Raw genomic sequence first — 20568 nt, 5'->3', positions numbered from 1 at the left:
AAGAGCCAGGCAGATCTCAGCTAACAAGTTAAACCATTAAAAAACAGTTTGACTTCCACATAACTATGCTCTTTTAGTTGAAGAACTTACCAGTCAGATTAATAAAATGAAAGAATTAAAAGGTTTCATGGATGGGAAGGATCAATATGATTAAGCTTATTTGGTTCCTAAAATTTTAATAATTTATTAAATGATTTTAATAATTTATTTAGAATGATTCATTTACGTGTTTTGGTAAAACATTTAGATCATTTAAAAAGATTACTACTTTTTTTGTGTGGAAACGTAAGAAACCAAGAATTACACAACATATTTTATTAAAAGAGAACAAAACCAATAAGGTCAGATTTTCCCCAATTTGAGTTTGCTACACAATGCGACCATGTTTACACATGTCCTGGCTTGGGATGTTAAAAAGACTAGTAACATGGGCTGGTTTCAATGTGATACTTCTCAAGTTACGGATATAAATCTATATAATTTATGTTGGATCAGGCTTCTCTCAATCAATTCTTTAAAAAGTAGCAATTCAATGTTGAAAAGTGCAGTTAAGACCAGGGCAGACCAGGGCAGAACAGGGATGGGAATCGATAATTTTGTTACGCCTGCCACCCTAACTACAGTTCTTAAAGATATGCAAGATATTGACCCATATGGGTGGAATAGTAAAGGAATTCCTACTTAAGCGCAAATTAAGTCAAATGATATATTAACTTTCAGCAAAATTAAAGCTTCAAATTAAGAAATGTTTCTATTTCCCAGGGTTACATTTTTTTTAAAATGCTAATCCTATAGCTACTACAACACCATTAGACAATTTTATTGGTAAGCAACTTAATTTTTTTTTTTTTAATTCAAGATAGGCTTTTATTCACATCATTTTGCATACATAAACAGTGGGCTTATTTCGATATATGCTGTTGTACAATGATATTGCAGCATTACAGTGCAGTAAAGTCAGTCGTGATAGCAATAATATAATTACAAGTCTGGAAACCAACTACAGGTGCCATATCTGTATACAGGCGTTTATAATAAAGGGTGCGAATGTAATATGACATACTGTGACATTGCCGACAGATATTACAAAATAAGTGGGCATTTTTATGAAGATGTGCTTAATGAACTTAAGAGTAACGAGTATATTATATATGTAAGTCTATCAGTGCTAACTTTAAGTATTTAAATTAATACTAATATAAAATATAAAATAAGTACAGCAGGCTTAGTAGCGCATGTCTTATAAAGATAAGGAATAGTCGGTATGGGGAAGTATGTAGAAAAATTGCATGGTTGCAACTGTGCATCAGGCCCACCTGCTATCCAAGTTGTATGAGCTATGTGAGTTTTCAGGTTAACCTTTAAAGGCGAGTGTCAGCCCACAGTGTTTCGCTTATGTATGTCTGATTGTTCATTTTCCTTTGCTCTATCCTATTTCCTGTGTGTTTTTCTGCAATTATAAAGGGTATATTCCAAAAAAACTAAATCAATTCACAGGGTTACAGTTATGAACGTTGTGCCTTAACGTGCGGGAAGAAGAATGCAGTGAAGAAGAAGCAGCTCTTCTGTTTATCGCCACCTGGGAGCCCCTGGGTTCTTATGATTTATCTTGTGGCAGAAACGGTGCCATTAACTATGGCGTATGGCCTACTCCATTCTACTGTTAGGCTTATGTAGCCATAGCCCAGGCTCCATATTAAGTTTGTACCAAGTATAACTCCCTCTAGCGCTCCAGGTAATCATGCGCCCTCGGGGTTGTGGAGGGGCCTGTGGGATAGGGCCCTACGTGAAGATCCCCGGTTAGGTCCTCTTGTGAACCCCAGGGATCTTGGTCCAAGCACGTGCGGCCAGGTTATATTTATAAAATAAAATAAAAAACCACAAGTAAGTAATTAAGGAAATAAAATTAAGTAAGTAAAAATAACTTCCTGCTTTAGGTGGGAGCTATTCCTGCCTGAGGGTGTCACATGTAAGGTGTAGTATGAAGCCTCTGCGGGGCCCTGCCCAGTGCATCAACATCAGGCACCCAAGGGTGCCAACATATACATTAACATCCGGCTCCGGGTAAAGCCCCACCAATGAGCTTCTCGGTATAGCGGGCACTCGAGGTACCCCCAGTCCATGAGACCCCCCTCTCCTAGAGTCCACTAACTGGGCGGCCTCTGCACCTCCACTGTCCCGGTAGAGTCTCAATAAGTAAGACAGGGTGCCTCCGTGGGCCCCCTCCAACGCCGGCCACTGCTCCTAAGCTTAGTCCATGCGGCCCCGCGGCCACCGGTCCACCGCAGCCCCCCACAGATCAGCCCGGCCGGGCTCGCAGCAACGGGAAGCAACATTCTCCAGGTCTCCGGATCTCCTAGAGATGGAGGTCACTCCTGTCCGACCCGAGACAGTCCGGTAGCCATGATGCCACTGCATGTCAGCAGTCCTCTCGGCGCTCCTGAGTGATTTCTGGGCGGACTCCTGGGTGAGTGTGTTAGGAGTTGTTTAATCCGTTCCGTGACAAGGCAAGTAGGGGGCTCCACAATGTATCTCTTGTCTCCCCTGTAGTGGCTGAGTACATACTGGCAGAGCTGCATCCAACGTCCCACAATTGCAGGCTGGTAACCGCAAGCCTGTATATGAAAACTTACATCTTCAAAACAGGAAACAATTTAAACAAATTAACAGGTGACCGGGATGACCCCCCCGGTCCTGGGGGGGGTGCGGGGCCGCAGCGTGTTCTCTCCGGTCGCCTCTTGCACGTTAGGAGAGACAGGCGCTTTCATATCATGCTCGTTCACTGAGCATGTGCAGAGTGCTTCCAGGCACAGCAAAAGGTCTCAGGTTCATGCCATCATGTAGGCCCGAGTTTTCAGCTTCCTCATTTTTGTAAAATCTGCAGCTGCCAGCTGGTCTCTTTGTGATGCTGGCAGGTTACTCTATTCAGATATCTTATTTTGAAGGGTTAATAGTCAGTTTGTGGGCAGAAAATCAGTGTTTATTCAGGCTTAGGACAGGAGCTGCATGAGATGGCTTCCTTTCAGCTACACAGTCCGGCCCCGCCCCGCAACTGAATTTCAAGATAATTTCTAGAGTAAAAAAAGCTTATCTGTAGTAATTAAAACATCTCAACAACTTCTTCTATAGTGAAATGGGAATGCAACTTAAAGACCACTTTCTCTGTGAATAGTTGGTTTTAAGCTTGGGCAATAGTTTAAAAAGTGTGCATTCCGTTAACTTACAAGAAACTTACTATAAACTGTTGCAGAAGCTGTGCCTTGTACCTTCCCGTATTGTTAAGTTCAACAAAACTATTTCTGATACCTGCTGGAGATGTAATCAGGATAAGGGCACCTTGTACCACATATGGTGGGAGTGCCCATAGCTGCATGGTATCAAAATTGAAATAAATAAAGTCTTAAGTTCTATTTTTAAACATGCTCTTATATATGGTTATTTCATTTGGAACTTCCAATGGCAAAAAAAAGCTGTGGAATGTTTGTTAGTTAACATTTTGATTGCCATTAAAATCTGTATCGTAAGAGAATGGCTTAAACCTAAACCTCCTGCTTTGTCAGTAGTTGTTAATTTTCGTTTTAAGGGCAAATTGAATTTGGCTTTTACTCGCTGAATGAGAAAATAATTTTATTTAACAAGATATGGGCTCCTTGAGTTAAATGTATTTACGGTGATAGATGGGATAACACCTGAACCTTTACTTACTTAGTCGACTAAACCTCATACTCCACAATGCATTGGGAAGTGTGTAGGACCTGAATTGTATGAATTTCTAAATGCACAATGTATTTTGTTTTGTCTTTTACAAACTGTAAGTTTTAAAGGGGGGCTGGAGTTAAGTAGCAGCAATCTTTCAAGTATTGGAGGAGTTAAAAAAGGTGAGATGGGGAGGGGACTTACCAGTCAGCAGGAATTGTTGAAAGACCCTGACTGAATTTCCCAACCTCCCTGGGGTCTATTGGGGTCTATTTGTGTTTTCTATTTGGGGTCTATTTGGGGTCTATTTGTGTTTTCTCTTATTGTCACAGCTGGCGGTTTTTCCCTGGACAGCATAATCAAAAGGAAGGAGTATGACGCAAGGTCATCTTTGGGGGACTACAGTCGGTGCAGTGCTGATGGCTAGTGATGGCTGTGTTGGGCTCTTGGAGAATAAGTATGGAGAACTGTCTGTTGGGCTCTCTCCCAACAGCTGACAGGAGTTAAGAATGTATTATGATGTTTAATAAATCTGCGACCGTTTCCCTTATCCACTTTAAAAGGTGTCCAGTGTGTCATTGGGGCAACGGTGGGATGGATATAGGTCAGCAGTCAAGCATACATCAAAACTTTAAAGTGATAAAGCCCTCCCTGACTGACTATAGATTTTACAGTGCCCATACAATGTTGTGCTATTGTTTTAAATAGTTATAAGGGGCCACAGACTGGGTCATTATGAAACATCTTTACAATGATTTGTACTCTAATGGGATTAACGTTTAGAGATAGGAAATGGAAGACTTGAGAATTTGAAGACTTTACACAATCTAGTTATGATTAAACAAAATAGAAGCCAATAAAAAAATCTATCTAGAAGCCAATAAAAAAATCTATCTACACAGTAAAAATCTTGAGACTATTGACTACCCTTAGTCACACATTTGGTTTGGATCTTGAACAGTTAATAATAATAATTTCCTCTAAGATTCTACTTTCATTGTACAATGAATTCAGTGTGAACCCCCTGCACTGAATTCATTGCACAATTAACTTTTAAATCATAGAAATTTACATTACATAACATAACTCGGATATGTATAGCATCCTTAGGTCTATGAGCAGTATGTGACCCCTTAAAACTCCCCTATACAAGAGGCATTAACTATCCCCTGCAGAGTAAAGGAGTCACACACTTCAAGTTCTGACAAAAATCACCATGTTTCCATTCCCATACATGGGCCGGCCCAAGACAATGTGCTGCCTGGGTCCAAGGATTAAATGCTACCCCACCGCCCGCTACCTCTGCCACCACACCACCAAAACACACCAACATCCATTATGTTAAATCATAATAATTAAATTTACAATTAAACTTATCACAATCACTTCATCGCATTCAATCAATACATTTCAGTAACATATTTAGGGCAAGGCACACTAAATTAGACGTCACAACATAGATGTTTCTGCAATGGTATTAAAATATTAGCCAAATACAATATATATAATTTACCAACAATAATAATCCAAAAAGAAGTAAACTGAATTGTCATGTGGGATGTATGATATTAGATAAGGGTGTTTTCTGTACCAGGTCCATCTATATTATATTAGATGTAAAAAACAGATAATACAAGATACAAAAAAAGATACATCACTGGACTAATACGGCTACAATCTCTACTTGTATATTATTTTATATAGAATCTTATGGACATTGCATAACATAGGGCAGTATGGGATTTGATGCTTCCCTGCGTAAGTCATATTGCAATATTGCTCTGTGGTCACCTTACTCATAGATTGCATACAGAACATCACTCTCAAACATTGTTTTGGGGATTTTGTGACTATTGTGCTTCAGTCAAGTTGTTTTTTTTTTTATATATATAAATCTTTATTTTCATTTTGAAAAAAATCATTCAAGTACAGATACAGCTTTCAACTATAAATTTTAAACACAGTACAAAAAGTTACTTTACAATAGGATAACAATTATAAATAATAGTATGGCCGTGCTTCTAATAAACATCTACCAGTATTCTGCTGTATCTACAGCCGTGCAAACATACCATGCATTACATCTTATCCATACATCCCATTATCTCTGCTGCCTACGGATAGCTATCTATATGGGGGGGGGGGGGGGGGCGGTGGGGGGGTTTGAGTTTTATGGTTAATAAATCTAACCCAAGGGACCCAGACTTCGTTATATTTTTCTCTAGATATCTTGTTTAGGGCTATCCCAGCTTCCATGCTGCGTTGGTAATCAATCTGTGTACATATATCCTGCCAATTTAACGCACCCATATTTCTCCAATTTCTGGCCATAACTATTTTTATTGCCATACAGATATGAATCATAAGAATTTTTTGTTTTATGTTGCTTTTTGGTAAATCTAAATGAAACAAAAACATTTGAGGCGTGATCACAGTCCGAACCTCGAACATAAAGTCTACCAATTCCGCTAGGTTTAGTTTCATAGGTTTCAGCTCCTCACAGTCCCACCAGATGTGGGAGAATGAACCTAACTCCCTACCACATCTCCAACAATCTGGTAGGAGTGTGGGTTGAAATCTATGAAGGCGAGTAGGCACCAGGTACCAACGGTATACTAGTTTGAAGTACACTTCCTGTATGTTCACCCCATGTATATATCTTTTTACTGCTTGTAAACCCAACAACCAGTCCTCAACCGAGGATGAAAAATGAAGTTCTTGCTCCCATTTATTCATTGCTGGCGCTTTGTCTATTTGCCTTTGACTTCTTACGAATTGATTATATCTGGAAGCAATTTTTTTTTTATAATGAAATTCTACAAACTGGTCAATTAGAGAAGTTTCCGAAAAGTATTTTCCCATAGTAAAGGATTTTATTCTTAAATAGTTAAAAATTTCCTTCGAAGGGAGGTTATATTTAGATTGTAATATTGGAAATGGCAACATTTTATTATTATTAAAAATTTCCGCTATTCTTACTACTCCACAATTTTCCCATTCTTGGATATTTATATCCTTTATATAAAGTTTTAGGCTTGTTAATGGGGCATTTAGTGATATGTGTTTTGTTCCGTATTTCTTTTTCAAGTGCTTAACGATATAAATCATTGTATTATTCATCGGATTGCTAGATCTTATATTTTTTAGAAATTCACTGTCGCACCACCAGAGCGATAGGGGTTCAATATCACCGAGATCTGATTTTTCAATATCTAACCAATTTGGTCTAGCCATTGTAAAATTGTCGCACTTAATTAGGTGTGCTACCATATTGTTCATATATAGTTTCTGTATGTCTGGGAAACAAATCCCCCTTCTTTCCAGTCTCTCTGTAGTATTTCCAATGAGACTCTAGGTCTCCTATCTTGCCAAATATAATTTGATAATTGACTTTGAAGACCGCGTATCGTCTGGCATGACACCCTCAACGGGAGATTACTAAATAAAAATGTCAACTTGGGAAGGAGATAGAAGTGTACTGCTTCAATCCTACCCAACCAAGAAAGTTCCAATCCTTTACAATTTTTTAAGATGTTCCTAAAGTGAATGGCAATATCAGTATAATTAAGTTCTCCAGTTTCTCTATAATCTAGAGATAGTTTTACCCCTAAATATTTTATGTTCCTTACTTCCCAGTCGCATTTAAAATCTTTTTTGAGTTTGTCTACGCCTGGTCCACTTAGGCCTTTTATCAGGATTTGTGTTTTCTTTATATTTATTTTATAACCTGAGTGTTTACCAAACACGTTAATAAGCCGAAATATGGCTGGGATAGATCTAATAGGATCTGCAAGGGTCAATAGAACATCATCTGCATATAATGCAATTTTGTTCTCCATCTTATTCACTTTTAGCCCGCTGATGTCTTTGTTCTGTCTAATCGCGGCTGCCAACGGTTCTATGGAAAGGATATATAACAGGGGTGCCAAAGGGCATCCCTGTCGCGTCCCATTTCTAATAGGGAACCAGTTTGATTGAAACATGTATCCTGATACTTTGGCTTGAGGATCCTTATATAGCGCCATTGTGCACTCCTTAAAGAAACCCTCGATGCCGAAGGCCCTCAGTACTTCTTCCATGTACTTCCAGTTAACCCGGTCGAAGGCCTTCTCGGCATCGAGGGTAACCACAGCAAAAGGAGACAAACTTTGGTCTGCATGATATAGGACATTCAGTAATTTCCTAATGTTATCAGATGTGCCCCTACCCTCTACAAACCCGCTCTGATCTAAATGTACAATGTTGGATATGATTTGTTTTAGTCTATCGGCCAAAATTCTAGAGTAAACTTTGATATCCAAATTGATAAGAGAAATTGGTCTATAATTCGAAGTGTACGTAGGGTTCTTGTCTATCTTAGGGATTGGTATTATAGAGGCCTGGAGTAATTCCGTTGGAATAGCTTTATGATTAGCAAAATCTTCAAATGTTCTTAATATATATGGAGAAATTATATCGCTTAATTTTTTATAAAAGATTGAAGAGAAGCCATCTGGGCCTGGTGCTTTACCTGCTGTTAGTGCTTTAATGGTATTACTAATCTCCTGAATAGAAAAAGGGGCATTTAGTTGGCTCAATTTCTCCAAAGATATTGTTGGTAAGCTCAATTTATCCAGAAACTGTTTTGTTTCGCCCTCAGATGGCTCATTAAATTTTATATTGTATAGGCTTTTATAATAGTCTTCAAATGCTTTAGCTATTTGAGTTGGAGAAAACATTTTTTTACTTCCAACTGTTATATAGTTTATAGATTGAAGTTTATTTTTATTTTTTAGTTTATTTGAAAGACTTTTCCCTGTTTTATTATTTCCATAGTACCATCTCTGTTTTAGAGTTAACATAGCTTTGTTAATCTTTTCTTGAGTTCTTACTAATATTTTTCCCCTGATCTCTTTAATATCCTCCAAAATTTTATAATCTATGGTGAGTTTATGTAAGCGTTCTTGTTTTGCCAGATCAATATAAAGCTCGTTGAGCTCTTTTCCTTTCTTTTTTTTTATAATAGCGCCCATTTTTATGAGGCATCCTCTCATATATGATTTAAAAGTACACCATAGCATGGCATTGGAGACATCCCCTGTATCGTTAATTTCAAAAAATTCTCTAGTCTGAGTGCGCAGTTCTTCTACATTAGTTTCTGATTTTAGTAAATTTTCATTTAGTCTCCATTTGTCTCTACATTTATATTCAGGATTATTTTTTATGACTAAACTTACAGGTGCATGGTCGGACCATGTTATAGGTCCAATTGTCACCTTCTTAACTCGCTCCAAAATTTCAGATTTTACCAAAAAGTAATCAATTCTAGTGTATGTCTGATGAACATTTGAAAAAAACGTATAATCTCTCGCTTCTGGATTAGACGTTCTCCAGGCATCGTTTAAACAGTTTTTTGCCAAAATAGTCTGCATCATTGATAGACCTGTTCTTTGTTTGCCGTCTGTGTGAACGGACCTGGTTCTATTCCTATCTATTTTATCATCTATGATGCAGTGAAACCCCCCCCCCCCCGATGATTAGGCTACCAGACGATACGCGGTCAATCTTTTGCATCAAATTTCCCAAAAATCTGTATGGGGATTGATTTGGAGCATAAACATTTACTAGAGTATACAAAATATCATTAAGTCGAACTATCACTATAAGAAACCTACCACCAGGGTCAGTCTCCTCATAGATCAGCTCATATTTCAAGCTACCTGAAAAAAAAATTGCCACCCCTCTTTTCTTGCTCTTTCCCGCCAAATTAGATCTATGGACCACTGGGAATTTTTTGTAGTTCCATAATACAGACAAGGGGCTGTGGGGGCTGGCAGAGAGCTGTTATTTACCTCTCCTACAGCTCCTGTCAGCTCCCTTCTCCTCCGCGCTGGTCCGGTCAGCACCTCTGTCAGCTCCCAGTGTAAGTCTCGCGAGAGCTGGCTTACCATGTGTGTGCACTGCAGCCAATCATGTGTATGGTGGTAACAGTGTGTCGGTAGCTGTGAATGATGTGGATGGCTGAGAGAGAGAAGAGAGAGAAAAGGCTGGAAAGAGATTATGTTGTAATCTAAAGAAGGATTATGGAGGTTAGGTGGCAATCTGGAGGTGAATTAAGTAGTTGAGGTGGCAGACTAGGGAATAAGTAGGTAGTTGAGGAGGCAGACTGGGGAAGAATTAGGTAGTTGAGGAGGCAGACTGGGGAAGGATTAGTTAGTTGAGGTGGCAGACTGGGGAAGGATTACGTAGTTGAGATGGCAGACTGGGGGAGGATTAGGTAGTTGAGGTTGCAGATTGGGGAAGGATTAGTTAGTTGAGGTGGCAGACTGGGGAAGGATTATGTAGTTGAGATTGCAGACTGGGGAAGAATTAGGTAGTTGAGGTGGCAGACTGGGGAAGAATTATGTAGTTGAGGTGGCAGACTGGGGAAGGATTAGTTAGTTGAGGTGGCAGACTAGAGAAGGATTAGGTAGTTGAGGTAGCAGATTGGGGAAGGATTAGGTAGTTGAGGTGGCAGATTGGGGAAGGATACGGTAGTTGAGGTGTCAGACTAGGGAAGGATTAGGAAGATCAGAAAGCAGTTTAGAGAGGGACTAAGGAGCTTAGGTATTAATCTTGAAAGGGATTAGGGAACATGTGTTTCGGATTTTGGGGGAATTAGGATTTTTAGTTTGCAGTTTGGAGAAGGTTTGAGGAGGGTAGGAGGTAGTTTCGGGAGTAATTCCTGAGGGTACATGGCAGACTAGGAAGGAGTTGGATAAACAAGGTGGCAGGCACAGAAACTGACCCTTGTATCCGTGGCTCCACTCCTCATGTCGCCCACCGCTGCTGCTGACTAAGGCATGGCTTCTGTCTGCCTGCTCCTGTCATAGGAGGCTCATTGCCCTGCCGTTCCGACCAGCTCACAGAAACAGGAGCAGCCCTGCCGCAGAGCAAACTGAGCACTGTAGCTCCGGCTCAAACTACACGTGCCAGCCCAGGTCAGCCTCCACCTCCCGACAACTTTGAGTTTTTAACATTTTGGGCAGCCTCACAGCCTACCCTAAAGAGGTGCAGATGGGGGGGGGGGGGGGGGAGGGGGAACAAAGGGAGTTCCCCATATAAATATTATCATATTAAATAATGATTGGGGCGGCAAAATGCTGCCCCTGTCACAGTGCTGCCTGGAGCCATGGACCAATGGACAGAGCAGCCCTGCATGATTGGCACTCCACACGTATGAATAAATGGCACAGCAGGGTAATTCTCTTTTGAAAATCAACATCTGTACGAAAAACATAAATGTATCTGCTCAAAAAATATTTTCGGTTGCTGATGCCCTTCCATTTATTATGGATGTACATATGTACTTACACACTAAATGCCATTATTCCCAATTATCCAATCTCAGGAAGAACTCCTTAGATTGGATACAAAACACAGCAGACAGTCGTATTAAGAAAGTTGTGCTCTAATTGGGTCCAAGTTGCAGAGTTAGGGAAGTGTTATTGTAAAACCTGACTGCCTAGCATTGGATATGTCAGTTGTATCACTTGACGTTGCAGAAACCAGTCATCTCTGTTCTTTAGTTGTGTACTTTTTGGCAGTAAATAAAGAAAACCCACTGTGCATAAATACGTTTTCTACACTGCATGTTGCCTCTTCGAAAATAAAAATAAATGGTTGTTAAAAACAAACAAACAGGGGGGTGGGGCCTGACCGCAGAAGGGAGCAGACGCATGTCGCTGCTGCTCCCGTAGCTGATCCGATTTAAAGTCAATTTTCGACAAGCGGAGGCCGCGATTGCACTCAAGCTGGTACTCACTCGACTGGGGAGCCCGAGACCTGCAGTTAGACACCACGAACGTGGATTTCGACAGCGGGCCAGAGTCCCCTGATGTTGCGGCCTACAAGCATGGCGGCGGTGGGGGAGACGGCCGCTCTCCCGCCGTCCACGGACACAGCAAAACTAAGTCTGAACTCCCGTTCCCCCCCCTATGGACCGGCGGGGGTTATCCCGGTCCTTACTATGCCGACACTCTCGATCCATCGACCTGCAGCTGCCCACTTAAGCCTGGGTTCTGAACACTCCAGACCCGGCAATATGGCGGAAGCAACCTTACTCAAGAGGCCAGCGCCCACGAACCTGCAACCCACAAGCTTAGACCTGGCATTTCAGCGGTTTTGGGATAAATGGGAGCAGCTCCTCACGAGACCCTTCCTACTATCTGGGAACCCGACTGGAGAACCAGTGAAGCAGAGGAACAGCGGGCCTACCCAGGGCTACGCTCACCCTCCTGTCTCAGCAAAGACCACCGGCCTATCACCCGGCCTGAGGGTCAAAGGGAGATTACCTCCACGGCATCGTCCACACCGCCGGAGGTCCGATCGCCGCTGGCGGCGCAGAACCACCAGGGATCTCCGTAGCGCCCCGACAGGGAAAAACTCGGCCTACAAGTACACCCGAGTTTGTGGCACCGGGATGCAGACCCCACATGAGGCCTGGGAACAGGCGGAGGTCCTCACATCCGTGCAACACACTGGCACCCTGCGGATCCTGCCAGCTCCACACACCGTCACACCACGCGAAGGGATCGGCTGAGGAAGCGGGCCGGGACCAGCGACCAAACCAGGAGCTGTGAACCCCATTAGGACTGATCCACGAGGTCCACGATACCGTCTCTGACAAGTTTCCCCAACCCAGCGATGCTTCACAGGTCCCAGTATGGCACATAGCTGGACTCATTCATATCCTAACTGTGCAGCACTGGTGCACTTGCTTGCTATAGCGCAGAGAACTTAATGTAGTATACTCACAGGTTTTTTGTTGTTTTTTTTTTTTTTTCTTTTCTGCCTATAACGTGGACTTTATGTATACCTTAAGCTTTACAATGTTCACCATGCATGGATAATGGTACCAGGCTATATTGTTTTCGTTTTTTTTTTTTTTTAAGTTCACATTACTTTAACTGACATTAAGTTTCCCATGCCTGCATTGTTAAAATTAGGCAGCATTCACGTATATCGCCCAGCTGGCAGCCATAGCATGCATGTAAAAGACCTTATATGATACTAAGCCTACCCACGCTTCAACAAACGTTTACTTAATACTGGCTAATGACTATAATTGGCTTAACCAACATGTTTAAAGCACCTTTGGTTGTCTGCTGCTCTGCCCTAATGGCAAGTGGACATGTCTCACAGCACTAGCTTGCTTAATAAATTAGCCTTTTGACATAACATTTATTGTACTATCACAAGCATTGCCTCAGTATTGTTTCAATGAGGATTTGTGGGTACATAAGCGACAATCTACACTGTTGAAAGCCTTTACTTAAATCACTTAACTTAAAGATGTCCCACTTGTTAATACTCTCTCATGAAAAGCCTTTACTCGCTGTACTGCATCTTAATCTAGCTTGCTTAAAACTCGTCTCTACTAAGCGACTCATAAAATATAAAAACAAGGCATTACCACCCTGGAAATGTACGTAACTGTGTTTTTCATGTATTCCACCAAAGATATGTACTACTTTTGCATTTCCTTATTTTCATTCTGTATCCCTCATATATGCCTTAATAAAAGAAAGATTTACAAAAAACAAAAAAAACAAACAAACAAACAAACAGGATTATTTCTTAAAATATTAATGATAGAGAAATCTTATTATTATCTATAAACATCAAAATATTCCTGGATGGTGCATGCTTTTTAATGGGAAGAATAGGTGGACAGGGGCAGTATTATCAAGTGATAAGTAAAGAAGGATCTGGATTTATCGACTGAACCCTAAATCTTATCAGAAGCCTAAGACTAACCTAGCAGGAGGTAAGGTATTGAGCCAATGAGAAGACAGGAAGATGTGTCTGACTGCAGTATTCATTATGAGATGAGCTGGGAATGCGTAAGAACACTGAGAAGTGGGTTACTCTAGTCAAGATGTAAGATGAATGTTCATCCGGTGTTAGGTAGGTTCAGATGTTCTTAAGGTAGAAGCAACAGGATTTGGTAATTGACAGAATGTGAGACGTGAAGAAGATGTTGGAATTGACTATAATATAAAGGCAGCAAACCTGTGTTATAGATTGATAGTGCAATTGACCTGGAGGGAGATAGACATGGGGGTAGTAGTGCTTGAAGAAGGAAAGGCAAGAAAGTTATTTTGTAGAAATTTAGTTTAAGAAAATGAGCTTTGTATCTAGTTAGAAGCAACAGAATGGCAGCTGGAGACACAATTTTAGGAGGATGCAGAAAAATCAGTAGTATCTGTTTTAAAGTAAGATCAGAGACCCAAAGGTACAGATTAGTTTAGCAAAACAGGCAGTAAAGATTGAGAACACTTTTGTTAGTAAAGTTTATATTGAATCACGGTGTTGATGTTTTAACACCATTGCTATAGTATTAATAGAGGTGCTTTAAATTTGTGTACTTTGTGTTTTCTGTTTTTTTTTTTTGTTTGTTTTTTAACTAGATATACACACTTTAATGTGTTACTATGTGTGCATCTATAATGATGTCATCCTTATAAGCCTAAGTATTGCTGCACACATTATATGGGTTTTGCACATGCACACAGCACCTGAATTGTTAGCTTGCATCCGAGTTGCACACTATACATTATGTTGATACAGTGGTTTGTGTTGACATGAAAAAGGCTCTTGTGTGAGCCGAAAGGTTGCTGTTTGCACTTAATAAAACAAATAAACAATAAAAGCAAAAGAGCGCAGTGTGATTATAAACAGTACAAAATATTATCAACAAGAGTCTTGAATCAAAAACTGCCAGACACATGAAAAGTTATTCCTCAAACTTTCAAATAAAATATAAATGTAAAAAAAAAATGTCAGCGCTAAAAAAATCACCCCCAAAATGTTGTACAAAAGGGGAGTATTAGGCAACATTATTATTATTTTTGTGCAGAGTTCACTTTCGAGCTCCACAGCGGCATTCTTTACTTGAGGAAGGTTTTTTTTTTTACATTTATACTTAATAAAACAACACAATCAAAAGTGAAGAACCACAGGCAGCACAGCCTAAGGTTTAACAGGAGTAGTCCCAGAAGATTGGAAGTTAGCGAATGTTGTGCCCATTCACAAGAAAGGTAATAGGGAGGAGTCGGGCAACTATAGGCCAGTAAGCCTTACTTCAGTAGTGGGGAAAGTGATGGAAACCATGTTAAAGGATAGGATTGTTGAACATCTAAAAACACATGGATTTCAAGATCAGAGACAACATGGGTTTACTTCAGGGAGATCATGCCAAACTAATCTTATTGATTTTTTTGATTGGGTAACTAAAATTATAGATCAGGGTGGTGCAGTAGACATTGCTTACCTAGATTTCAGTAAGGCTTTTGACACTGTTGCACATAGAAGGCTTATCAATAAACTGCAATCTTTGAGTTTGGATTCCAATATTGTTGAATGGGTAAGGCAGTGGCTGAGTGACAGGCAACAGAGGGTTGTAGTCAATGGAGTATATTCGAAGCTTGGGCTTGTCACCAGTGGGGTACCTCAGGGATCTGTACTTGGACCCATTCTCTTTAATATTTTTATTAGTGATATTGCAGAAGGTCTTGATGGTAAGGTGTGTCATTTTGCGGATGATACTAAGATATGTAACAGGGTTGATGTTCCAGGAGGGATAAGCCAAATGGCAAATGATTTAGGTAAACTAGAAAAATGGTCAGAGTTGTGGCAACTGACATTTAATGTGGATAAGTGCAAGATAATGCATCTTGGACGTAAAAACCCAAGGGCAGAATACAGAATATTTGATAGAGTCCTAACCTCAACATCTGAGGAAAGGGATTTAGGGGTGATTATTTCTGAGGACTTAAAGGTAGGCAGACAATGTAATAGAGCAGCAGGAAATGCTAGCAGAATGCTTGGTTGTATAGGGAGAGGTATTAGCAGTAGAAAGAGGGAAGTGCTCATGCCATTGTACAGAACACTGGTGAGACCTCACTTGGAGTACTGTACACAGTACTGGAGACCATATCTTCAGAAGGATATTGATACCTTAGAGAGAGTTCAAAGAAGGGCTACTAAACTGGTTCATGGATTGCAGGATAAAACTTACCAGGAAAGGTTAAAGGATCTTAACATGTATAGCTTGGTGGAAAGACGAGACAGGGGGGATATGATAGAAACATTTAAATACATAAAGGGAATCAACACAGTAAAGGAGGAGACTATATTTAAAAGAAGAAAAACTACCACAACCAGAGGACATAGTCTAAAATTAGAAGGACAAAGGTTTAAAAATAATATCAGGAAGTATTACTTTACTGAGAGGGTAGTGGATGCATGGAATAGCCTTCCAGCTGAAGTGGTAGAGGTTAACACAGTAAAGGAGTTTAAGCATGCGTGGGATAGGCATAAGGCTATCCTAATTATAAGATAATGCCAGGGACTAATGAAAGTATTTAGAAAACTGGGCAGACTAGATGGGCCGAATGGTTCTTATCTGCCGTCACATTCTATGTTTCTATGTTTCTATGATTTATCAAATGGGTTTTTGTAGCAAGAAGGACACAATTATTATTCTTTTTTTCAGAAAATGTTATTTTTGGAGAGTGCAGGCCCATTCTTTTATGTTTAGGAGCGTCGCTGGTGCTAGGTCACTTGTCTGCATTAATAAACTTAACCCGTTGCCAGATATATATCAGCAAAGCCGCTCGCAATGTATTAGTTTCATTGTAGTTATCGTTTCATTATGTTCTCTATTAAAACTTCAAATTTTCTTTAATATATGCACTTTTATGATAAAAAAAATAAATATTACACTCACTTTTCAACTTCCTGGTTCTTGCCCTTCTTGCAGAATTGATTGCTTGTCGGCAGCTGTAGCTTTGGAAGTGAAATAGGCTCAGCGGCTGGCAAGGAATGCAGGCAGTGAATGGTATCTATATGTGACTTCTTGCAGCACTCAGCAATTCTGCTGTCTTTTGTTTGAAGAGTTTTGCACACTTGTTTAATGTGTACAGAGAGCTGCAAAATTAAAAATAGTTTTAGCAGAAAGGCATAGTTGCGAGGCTCCTCATGTCGCTGATTAATAATGAATAATTAACAGGCAAGCATGCAATGATATCCTATCCTGCTTCACGCAAAAACTTCTAATTTAAATGTATCCTTGTAGTGGTACTTGTGGAGCATTTTAATTTTAGAGTTCACCCATCATGACATACTTTATGTGGTGTCTCTTTATAGCAAACACAGTTTAATCAATACACTATGTTTGCCAAATATCTACAAAATCTATGGTTGAGACATTATTGTGATTTGAATTTGTTTGGCCTCTATTACTCTATACCAGGCCAGGGTAGGCAACCTTTGGCACACCAGATGTTGTGGACTACATTAATCCCTGAGGTTTTGCTAGAATTATGGCTGTAAGAGAATTATGGGAGATGTCGTCCAAAACCTCTACAGTGCCCAAGGTTGCCTAGCCCTGGTCTATACAAAGAGTGGCCAAGCGTATATCTTTGCTACAGTACTACAATTGCCATGTTCCAACTCACACTGGGATTTAAGTGACAGCATGATAAATACATACATTGTTGGTTTGTGTGTAACTGTGTGTACCTGTATGCGTGTACGTCTGTGTTCTAAATCTGCATGCAAGTATGATTGTGAGTGTGTTAGTATGTGTAAGTTGCCCGTGAGAGGAGGTACAGAAAATGCCATTTGAGATGTGGAAGGAACTCACAGTTGCAAATGTGGTAGATATGCACAAGTGGGTACATGTGGGTAAATCTCACAGTGGCAACCATGTGCCCTTCGGACAGTCCTGTATAATAGTTTAAAAATGAAATCTAACCCTGAGAAGCTGTAGGTAAAGGATGACAATAGACTTATCCTCAATGTTTACTTATTAATCCTTCAAATTATTGGCAGGGTAATTAAAGTACATTACCAGAACTTGAGGCATTAACGGTGCAACCACAAATTGGAATAGTGTGGTAGGGGGATAGAATGCATTTTATTTCTATATATCTCAAGACAATTGTCTGAAATTTCAATACCATAGTATCTTTTTTTGTTTTACTTTGCTTTATGTACTTGTTGCTGTTACACAGTTTACATTACATTACACTTTAAATCAATGCTTATTTGTCATATTTCTACAAATTCAATAAAAAAACATATTTGGAAAAAAACGTGCAGAGTAAAGCTGCAAAAAGTGTTTTTCTTTCATAAACAAATGAATGTTACAAAGGTTTAACACTGCTTCGATTTACTATGTAATCTTATAATCAGTCATTGCATACCATTGGGGATGCCAACTAGAAATAACCATCAGAGTAAAAAAGAGCTCAGTTTGTTTTACCGTAATAATATGTTATTTTCTAGACTGTATTTTTTATAAATGTGTGTCAAGGCAGACATTCTTAACATAACAAAAAACAAAACAAAACGCCAACTGTGTTTTTAGAACTATAACTTAAAAAAAAAGTGAAGAGGTTTGTCTGACATATAGCTATTGTACACAATGCAGCACGAACATTACTGTTAAAATAAGTCACAGCACTGTTTTGATATACATACCTCACTCTCCATACAATTATCTGTCAATGAGCTGCAGCACTTAGCAAGCACCTGTGTGCCCTGTTCCACAATTGGTATTATATCCTTATATTCTGCAGAAGGTACTTTTTGGCTGAACATTATTGAGGCACTGCAGAAAAAAATAAATAATTATGCATGCAAATTTTAAAAGCCTGGTGCGTGCTACTCTTATTTAGCCCTCTAAAGAGTACATCCAGATCCCCTTATGTATCATATATGGGATGTCCTGCTTATTCTGCACTTGTAGCTCTATAGCGCCATGCATGTGTTAAATTAGTGGACCATATTGACATAAGATCTATAAAGGGTAGTTTGTTATAACATATATTCATGCCATCGGTAATTAAAAATTAAATCTAAAAACACATATGTAGACATAGAAAAACCAAACAACAAAAACATATTTAACAGGAAAACAATATTATGCAAAATAAAGAAAATGTAACATGTAAAACACACACACACACATATATTGCTGCGTTTTACCTGGATTTAAACTTTTCTTCTCCATAACTGTAACGTGCACACAGTCTATTTGACATCACTGTAAGTAAATGGATAGGTTGTCTCTGGAGTTTCTGCATGTGAATAAACAAAAATAAGGATTATTTTTCCACATCAACAAAAATACAATGTCTTGCAAAGTATTCACCCTCCTTGGATGTGTTTACATTTTGATGTGTTATAAACCAGAATTAAAATGGGTGTTTTAGTATTTAACTATTTGTTTTACACAAGGTACCTAACACTTTGAAAGTGTATTTTGAATTTTTCGTTTCTTGTTTTGTTTTACTATGGCACAAAGGTTAAAAGCAACAAAGGAGCAATCTACTTGTTCTGTCGCAACATGTAAAATTAGAAACTATGCAGACCCTTCCTAAAGTAAACAAATTAAACAGAATGTGCAATAAGGCAAGTGTAAACATTAGGTCTCTCTACATCTGAGATCTGAGACATTTGTGCTGTGGCTACTTGAATAGTTGTGAAGCTTCAAACTGCAGGACTGAGGATGTGACTCTGAGGACTGATCTGATTCGGTTTTAATCTGTTATGATTGTTGCTTCTGTTAACCACGTCAGCAACTTCTTTGCTCCATATTACTACTGCAGATTAATTATATTGCCAGCTGCAAAGGTAATAAGGAGTCTATCAGTACCCTGCTGCTTTAACCCTGTGTGCTCAGAACTAATGGAATAGCTGACATTCCAGAACAGCAGCATTATTTAATAGAAAGCTAAAGTTATCATAGCAGAAGCACTACTTAAAATGAGACCATGTAAGGGTGGACTAAGAGAGGGCTAGAGAGATAGAAATAGAAGCCAGAGAGAGAGAGAGAGAGAACATTTTGCACAGACATGTACTGTGGTTGTATCTCTGTATTGCAGCTCTGTATAATCCATCATAGTGATCCTGGTTGTGTGGGCTAGTTATATCTTCTTATTGTGCCCAGCTCTGTGTTATTCTTTTGTCTTTTTCTCAGCTCTACCTGCTGTATGGGAATCTCCGTATTCTACCCAGCTCTGTGTATTGCATTGGATCTTAGCCCAGCTCTGTGCCTTACGTTTTCATTTTTTTCTGCTCTGTTTGTGGTATGGTTATCTCTGTATTGTATGCAGCGCTATGTATTTTATAGATATCTTTATGTTGTGCCCAGCTGGTTTTATTTTGTGAGCATCTCTGTATTATGCTCAGCTCTCTGTATTGTATGAGTATCTCTGAAAAGTACAGTAAAGAGTAAAATTCTGGAAGATATGTCAGGCACCCCACTGTCTTAAAACTTCACTAGTCGCCAATGTAATAGCATAAAAAAAGTAAAACAAACCTGTTTCACGAAACACGTGGTAGATTTCTTAGCTGTGCAACAAGCTGCTGCCATACTGATATAGTTGCTGGTAGAATTAGCAACCACAAGTAGTGGCGCTTGAGCATAATTACTAGCATATTCATACAAAAACCTGGAAAGGAAAACCAGCAATAAATAAATGGATAAATAGTCAATAATAGCCATCAGACAGTTCAATACAGCAAATTCAATCACAGCTTACCATATAAAGAAATAGACTGAATTATGTAAATAGAAATACATTTTAAATTGAGTCACAATAATAAAATAAAAATAGTAAAAAATAAATATGTTTAAACATGTATAAAATAATTTCAGTTTAGATTATCATAATTTCCTTTTTTTACAACATTACGTTTATTAATAATTTTTCAATTTATCATTGAAATTAGTTTTGGAGCATAACCGATTGGAATGCACGTATCTATGAATGTAGGGTCCACACATAGTAAGCCTTCCTCCTGCAGCTCCAACAATAATAACAAAGCAATCGGAAGCAA

At 39.3% G+C, this 20568-nt stretch overlaps 1 protein-coding gene across 2 annotated transcripts in view; it reads right to left on the bottom strand.

The window, feature by feature from the left end:
- Positions 1 to 20568, bottom strand: part of GC (GC vitamin D binding protein) — a 183699-nt gene that overhangs the window by 71189 nt on the left and 91942 nt on the right. For both annotated transcript variants that reach the window (XM_063458667.1, XM_063458668.1), the window contains exons 5-8: positions 20048 to 20180; positions 18712 to 18803; positions 18205 to 18334; positions 16448 to 16647 (exon numbers count right to left, since the gene is read on the bottom strand). In XM_063458667.1, coding sequence (XP_063314737.1) covers positions 16448 to 16647; positions 18205 to 18334; positions 18712 to 18803; positions 20048 to 20180 — 555 coding nt within the window. The remainder of the gene's footprint in view (positions 1 to 16447; positions 16648 to 18204; positions 18335 to 18711; positions 18804 to 20047; positions 20181 to 20568) is intronic.

Source organism: Pelobates fuscus, chromosome 6, assembly GCF_036172605.1.
Source record: "Pelobates fuscus isolate aPelFus1 chromosome 6, aPelFus1.pri, whole genome shotgun sequence".
In the NCBI taxonomy this organism is placed as follows: domain Eukaryota; kingdom Metazoa; phylum Chordata; class Amphibia; order Anura; family Pelobatidae; genus Pelobates; species Pelobates fuscus.
The sequence above is the reverse complement of the archived record's forward strand: the minus strand, read 5'-3'. Positions and strand labels throughout refer to the sequence as shown.